Source organism: Nicotiana tomentosiformis, chromosome 10 (genome assembly GCF_000390325.3).
Source record: "Nicotiana tomentosiformis chromosome 10, ASM39032v3, whole genome shotgun sequence".
NCBI classification, from domain to species: domain Eukaryota; kingdom Viridiplantae; phylum Streptophyta; class Magnoliopsida; order Solanales; family Solanaceae; genus Nicotiana; species Nicotiana tomentosiformis.
In genome coordinates this window covers 10,728,868-10,735,351 of record NC_090821.1, presented here as the reverse complement: position 1 = coordinate 10,735,351, position 6,484 = coordinate 10,728,868, and the positions used below count along the sequence as shown (strand labels likewise).

At 36.8% G+C, this 6,484-nt stretch overlaps 1 protein-coding gene across 1 annotated transcript; it reads left to right on the top strand.

Moving 5' to 3' along the window:
- Nucleotides 1-1,799: 1,799 nt before the first annotated feature.
- On the top strand, nt 1,800-3,519 carry LOC104094109 (peroxidase 44-like). Its single transcript, XM_009599970.4, has 2 exons — nt 1,800-2,093; nt 2,187-3,519. The coding sequence occupies exons 1-2, from the start codon at nt 1,881-1,883 to the stop codon at nt 3,222-3,224; spliced, it is 1,251 nt and encodes a 416-aa protein (XP_009598265.1). The 5' UTR covers nt 1,800-1,880; the 3' UTR covers nt 3,225-3,519.
- Nucleotides 3,520-6,484: the final 2,965 nt, after the last annotated feature.

The following is a 6,484-nucleotide window of genomic DNA, read 5'->3' as shown; positions in this document are numbered from 1 at the left end:
TGGTAGGAAAGTTTTCACAAATTATTGGTAAACCTCCTTGTTAGTGCATTATATATGATGAACGAAAATGAACAAAAGTTTGGGATGTTTTAAACAAGTTTTGTAAACAAGGTGTTACAACAAGTATTAGCAGGTGCATTTCTTGTGGAGGAAATCGTCTAGGCAGTAGAAAGCATCCCCTAAGGCCGTAACGATGGTTCCTTTTTTCCCTGAAGAAAATTGAGTGAAAGTTTAAAAATGGTCGTCCATTTTCCTAAGAGAAACACATAACAACCGTTGTACTTTTCATCTTCCTTCTCTTTCTTTTTGATAACTAAAAGAAGAAAAACCAGCAACATCACGTGAAGACCAAGCTCCAGCCAAGAAATATCAAGCGCTTATAGAAGAAAAGTACAAACCATTCGGTGGTTTACGGGGGGAGCCACAATGTTGGTTGCGTGTTCGGCCGAACCCAGTAATTTTTGTTCAAACCTTGTATTTGTATTAATAAATCCATTGAATATGTACAAACTAAAAATTATTAATTTAGAACTCAACGACTTAAAATGAATTATAATCCCGAACCTATAAGGTTCAAATCCTAGCTCTGCCTTACCCCTTTGAAATTTCAAACAAGGTTCTCTATATATGTGCTTCCCAAGTACCAACTACTATACTCACATTGTCATTGACATGTCTTTGCATAACCACGTATTTTTCTCCTCTCCCACTTGTGGTTAAAATAATCTTGTACTACGTAAACGATTCTCATTTGTGCGCAGTCACTAAGCAGAAACAGTAGCTTAAGAAATTGTGCGTCGCGGCATTTCTTTGTTTCGGATCGACCATTCAATGCAATGAATGGTTCGGAAAAGAACTGCGATTATAATAATAAAAATAACATATGATAATAAAAGTCAGAATACAAAGGTATGATTAGAATATTACCTCTGCTATGATCTTGATTGTAGACTAACACATATCAGTAACTTATTCTGTTTATGTAGATTTATCTTATCAATGTTAAGTTGCATCCAAGCCGAATCTGACATCAATCTTATATATGTGCAATTATTTTCTTTTGTGAAAAGATACAAATAATGTTCCCAAAGTGATACACAATTTTAAAATTTTCGTATAGTAAAAAAAATATATGTTCATGTTGAATTGTAGTTCTTATTCATTCCGTTTTGTAGAATATTTATCATATTATTTGTTGATTCTGTCATGCTTTTTCTACCTTTCTTCTGATTATGGTCCAGACTCCAGAGTAACATTTATTTCAGTCCAAAGCAACATTGGTTTAACTATTCAATCTGGGAACGGCAAAAATTATGGTCCCGTAGTATTAGTAAAGTATGAACAATTTGTTTTCGGTGATGTTTTAGACTTTTAGTTATGGCAAATAAAGAAGTACCACTGTTCTACAACTATCTGTTCTATATGTCAATATTAACATATAGTAGATACCAACTATCAAATTCGAACGGAATGAATACAAAAGAAAACAAAATACTACTATATAATATGAGGGAATTACTGTCATATGTTTAGAACTATACGATGCAAAATATAATGTGTTTCCGTAAAAGTAGAATCTAAAACTGAAATAGATAGATTGAACTTACATGTATTTTATTTTTCTTCAAGTTGTGGAAGGTGATTACACAATGTATTTCGTCAGAAAATTCTGGTAATATTATTTTAAAATATGACATGCATCCCAGTTATGCTTTGACTTCCAAAAGTCTAACGCGTCTTAGTGCCCCACCACATTATTCCCATTTCCCCTCCATATATATACCTTTAAAATGCTGTGGCTTCTTTGCCCATTAATGTCAAGTTAAGCTTAAATCTGATATCAAGGAATCTTTCTTAATTAGCTGGGGTGGCTTAAAAAGATGGACAAGAAGATAATATTACTGTCTTTCCTGTGCATTAGTCTGCAGCTAGCAATTGTCTCATCTCAACTTCAAGTTGGTTTTTATAATACTAAAGCTAGATGTCCACGAGCAGAAACCATAGTTCGAGATACGGTTCGAAGCCGGTTCTTTGCGGATCGTTCCATCACGGCGGCATTGTTGCGGATGTATTTTCATGACTGTTTCGTGAGGGTAAGGAATTTATATATATGCTTGTTGCCATTGTAATTTAACAAATTATAGCTTTGGGACAAGACAGTAATTCACCTAATTTCTGCTTTTCAGGGTTGCGATGCTTCAATATTGATAGACTCCAAAAACACAAAGAACAAACAGTCAGAAAAAAATGCAGGAGCAAATGGGTCAGTACGAGGATACGAGCTGATTGATCAGATAAAGAGTAAATTAGAGGCTACATGTGCTATGACAGTATCTTGTGCAGACATCATTGCATTAGCCACCCGAGATGCAGTGGCATTAGCTGGAGGACCGAGCTACAGCATCCCCACTGGTAGGCGCGATGGGCTAGTGTCAGACCCATCACAAGTGAACTTGCCGGGCCCTAGTGTAACCGTGCCACAAGCATTTCAATTTTTCAAAAACAAAGGCTTTACTATAAATGACATGGTGACTCTTTTAGGTGGCCACACCGTCGGAATTACACATTGTAGTTTGTTTCAAGCCGATAGGCTATCAAGGGCCGATGGCAGCATGGATACTAACTTGTTTAACCGTCTTAGAAAGACATGTTCTTCTAGAGGTGACCCATCTGTATTCTTGGACCAAAACACTTCATTTGTTGTCGATAACTCCTTCTACAAACAGCTAAGGTTGAAGAAAGGAATATTGAAAGTTGATCAGTTACTTGCATCTGACAAATCAACCGCTGGGATTGTGGCGAATTTTGCCTCTAATCCAAGAGCCTTCCAACAAGCTTTTGCAAAGGCATTGATCAAGTTAGGTAACACTCAAGTTCTAATGGGGAAATCAGGAGAAATCAGAAGAAATTGTAGAGCCTTTAATCCTCCTCAACTTAAGAGCCCTCCTCCTCCCCCCAAAATCTTAAAGAGTCCTCCCCCTCCTCCTCCTAAGATCTTAAAGAGTCCTCCTCCCCCACCACCCAAAGTCTCCATTCCTCCTCCTCCACCACCCAAAGTTTCCGTTCCTCCTCCTCCTCCACCCAAAGTTTCCTTTCTTCCTCCCCCACCACCTAAGGTTTCAGTTCCTCCACCATCACCACTACCTAAATTCTTGACTCCTCCTCCTCCTCCTCCTTCAGTTGTTAATAGTTCACCGCTACTTGTGACTGCTCCAGCAGCTTAACATGGCTCTCCTACCACCCAAGCTTTATTCAAACTGTCTCCTAACACTGTTGTCAACCTTCAGTGTATTTCCTTAAATTTGTGCATGTACGTCCTTCCTTGATTTATTTGTTGTTGAATTTATTATTAATATTTTTATTTGTAATTCCTCTTATTAGAGGAAAAAAGAATCAAATGCTTTCGTTTTGTTATTGTAGGACTGGTCCTACGATTTGTTTATTTAACTAGTGAATTTACTCGTGCTTCTCATGGTTGTTGAAAAAATTCGTTTTTGATGATTCCTTAAGGAATATAAGATTTTCATGAGGCTGATCTTGAACCTTCATCCAAACACGAATACCTTCGCTGCGTGAATTTCCTGAAAGAAAAAGTTAAAGCTGATGTGGCATCTTCCATACTATTTATCTTTTTTCCTATTTTTTGGCCTCTTTTTCCTTTTTTTCTATTCGTTTGTGTTCTAATACAAAAACTTTCATTTAGGATTGCTATTTATGTTCTCCAAAGTCATGTTCTTCCAAAAACACTGGAACGGTTGCCACAAGTAATAACAATCACCATTGCAAGTTGAAAGGACGCCAACATATAGAAGGTTACAAAAGTAATATAATTGTAGCATTTAAAGTAGTAAAGCAGTACAACACTCTCTCTTCACCATCAATCCGTCACCCATTTTACTCTTCATAAAGCTTAATTAGTACATAGCCATATATACATTTAACAAAGAAAAATTTGTTTGAACTCGGAATTGGAACTAGAAGAGAAACCAATGTAACGATTTGATATTAGAGTTCAATCTTCCACCCAAAAAAAAAAGGAGGAGAGACCACAAAATTAGAGCAGGGTTTGAAAATTTTGAGATTCAAGATTTTATTTAATAATTACTGGTACTTAGTTTTTGTCGAGAAATGAACTATTTAACGTAAGGGTATTATGGTCATTACACACTAAGTTAGTTTAACGGTAGTTCAGGTAGTTAGTCAGTTAGAGATTTTCAGAAATTAGTTAGTGTATAAATATGTCATTTTGTACTCTTTGATGAGTAACAGAAGTATTACAACTCTGAATACTATCCTCTCTCTCTCGCTCATCTTCTTCCTTCTTTTGTTCTTGAAACTATAAGTTAGTACACTGCAGATTACTTCATGGTATCAGAGCTTTTACTCGAAAATTCGAAGCTGAAAAATAAAATTATTGATTCAATCTTTTCTCTGAAAGTGTCGATTTGGGAATTGAAGAAATGGGTTCCATTGAAGAAATATTAGGGGCCACAACTGGTCTTGGTTCAGGGAAGCGTGTGACTCAGAACAATGGGAACATGATGAATGGGGTGAATTCAGTCGCCGAAGTTGATTACAATCATCCTCTATTCTTGTCGCCGACGGATGTAAGTGAAATTCAGATGATCTCATTTCAGTTAACTGGCATTGAAAATTACTCTATTTGGCATTGATCTATGCGTGTTGCTCTATTAGGTCGAAACAACTTAGGCTTAGTAGATGGAACATGTAAGAAAAAAACTTTCCTTTGACAATATGGAATCACTGGGAACGTGTGAATGCCATTGTATTATCTTGGATCATGAATTCTGTTTCTAAAGGTTTGCTAGGAGGAATCATGTATGCATCAAGTGCACAAGTAGTTTGGGGTGATCTGTCTGAAAGATTTAACAAAATTGATGGCACAGGATCTTTTAATTTGAACCAAGGAACTTCATCTGTGTCTGTGTATTACTCAAAACTCAAAGATATGTGGGAAGAATTTGAGCCACTAATACCATCCCCAGGTTTTGATTGCCCAAAATCCAGAGATTTTGGGGTGTACTTACAGAAACTGAAGTTGTATCAGTTCTTGATGGGGCTAAATGAGTCGTATGCACAGGGTAGGAGTCAGATTCTTATGAGAAGCCCTCTTCCAACTTTGAACCAAGTATATGCTATAACTATTAGTGATGAAAGCCAAAAATCAATGGCAACAACTACTAGAATACTATGTACAAATCCAGTTGCAAATGTAGGAACATATGACACTACACTATATACAAGAACCACTGGCAATCAAAGATTCAAGAAGAACTATAATCTGCATTGTGAATATTGTAAGCTTAAAGGTCATACCAAAGAGAATTGTTATAAGCTAGTGGGATATCCTCCATATTTTAAGCCAAAGATGAGAAGGGGAACTGGTAACAATACAACCTACAATGTGGTCACTGAACATGGTGCTACACAAACTGATCAGCTGGGGTACAATGAGTTTACTGATAACACTGCAAAATTCAATAACTCACAGAATCCTACAACTTATAGCCAATCTGGAGATCAACAGGCCTCATGGCATCTTCAAAGTGCCAACTTAAGTCAACTGGGCAATCTTGAAACTTGTACTCTCAACAAAGAATAGTATGATCAGATACTGCAGCTGCTTATTAAAATGCCCTCTGCCAACTCAGGTGCCAGTTCTTCAGCAAATGTGGCAGGTATATGCAATGCCTTATTAGCCTCTAACTCTCCAAGATGGATAATAGACACAGGGGCTACTAATCATATGGTAGCAGATATAGATCTGATAGACAGTTCCACAGTTAAACAACCTCAGTATCCCAAGAAAGTATATATGCCAAATGGGGACCTGGCATATGTCACTCACACTGGAACTACCAGATTATCATATAGTATTTGAGTTTCAAATGTGTTTCACATTTCACAGTTTAAATATAACCTGCTGTCAGTTGTTAAGTTAACCAAGGAATTACAGTGCTCAGCTACTTTCTTTCCTGATTTATGTATTTTTCAGGAGGTCTTCAGTGGGAGAATGAAGGGGATTGGTAAAGAAGGATGTGGGCTCTACATCGTTGAATGCTCAGAAACTAAGAGGAATGAAGACATCATGTTAGATGCTAGAATCGAAGACTCACATACCAATCTAAACATGACTTATGTAGAACTGTGGCACATGAGATTTGGTCATGTGTCTACCACAGTGCTTAAGAAGCTTATTCATGTAAATGCAGATATTATAGCTAGAAAGTAAGATAAATGTACGATTTGTCCATGTGCAAAGCAGACAAGACTTCCATTTCCTACTAGTAGCATCAAGTCCACTAATTGTTTTGATTTGATTCATATGAATTTATGTGGTCCTTATATAATGTAACGACCCGACCGATCATTTTGGGAATTAACATTCCATTCGGAGGTTTAAGGTCTTGAGCAACTTCATGTTATGTATTATGACTTGCGTGTGTGGTCAAGTTTAATTTTT

Excerpts from the sequence above, each read along its gene's own strand:
- LOC104094109 (XM_009599970.4), top strand. The coding sequence starts at position 1,881 with ATGGACAAGAAGATAATATTACTGTCTTTCCTGTGCATTAGTCTGCAG. Across the intron at positions 2,094-2,186 it reads TTCATGACTGTTTCGTGAGG|GGTTGCGATGCTTCAATATT; the intron begins GTAAGGAATTTA and ends TCTGCTTTTCAG.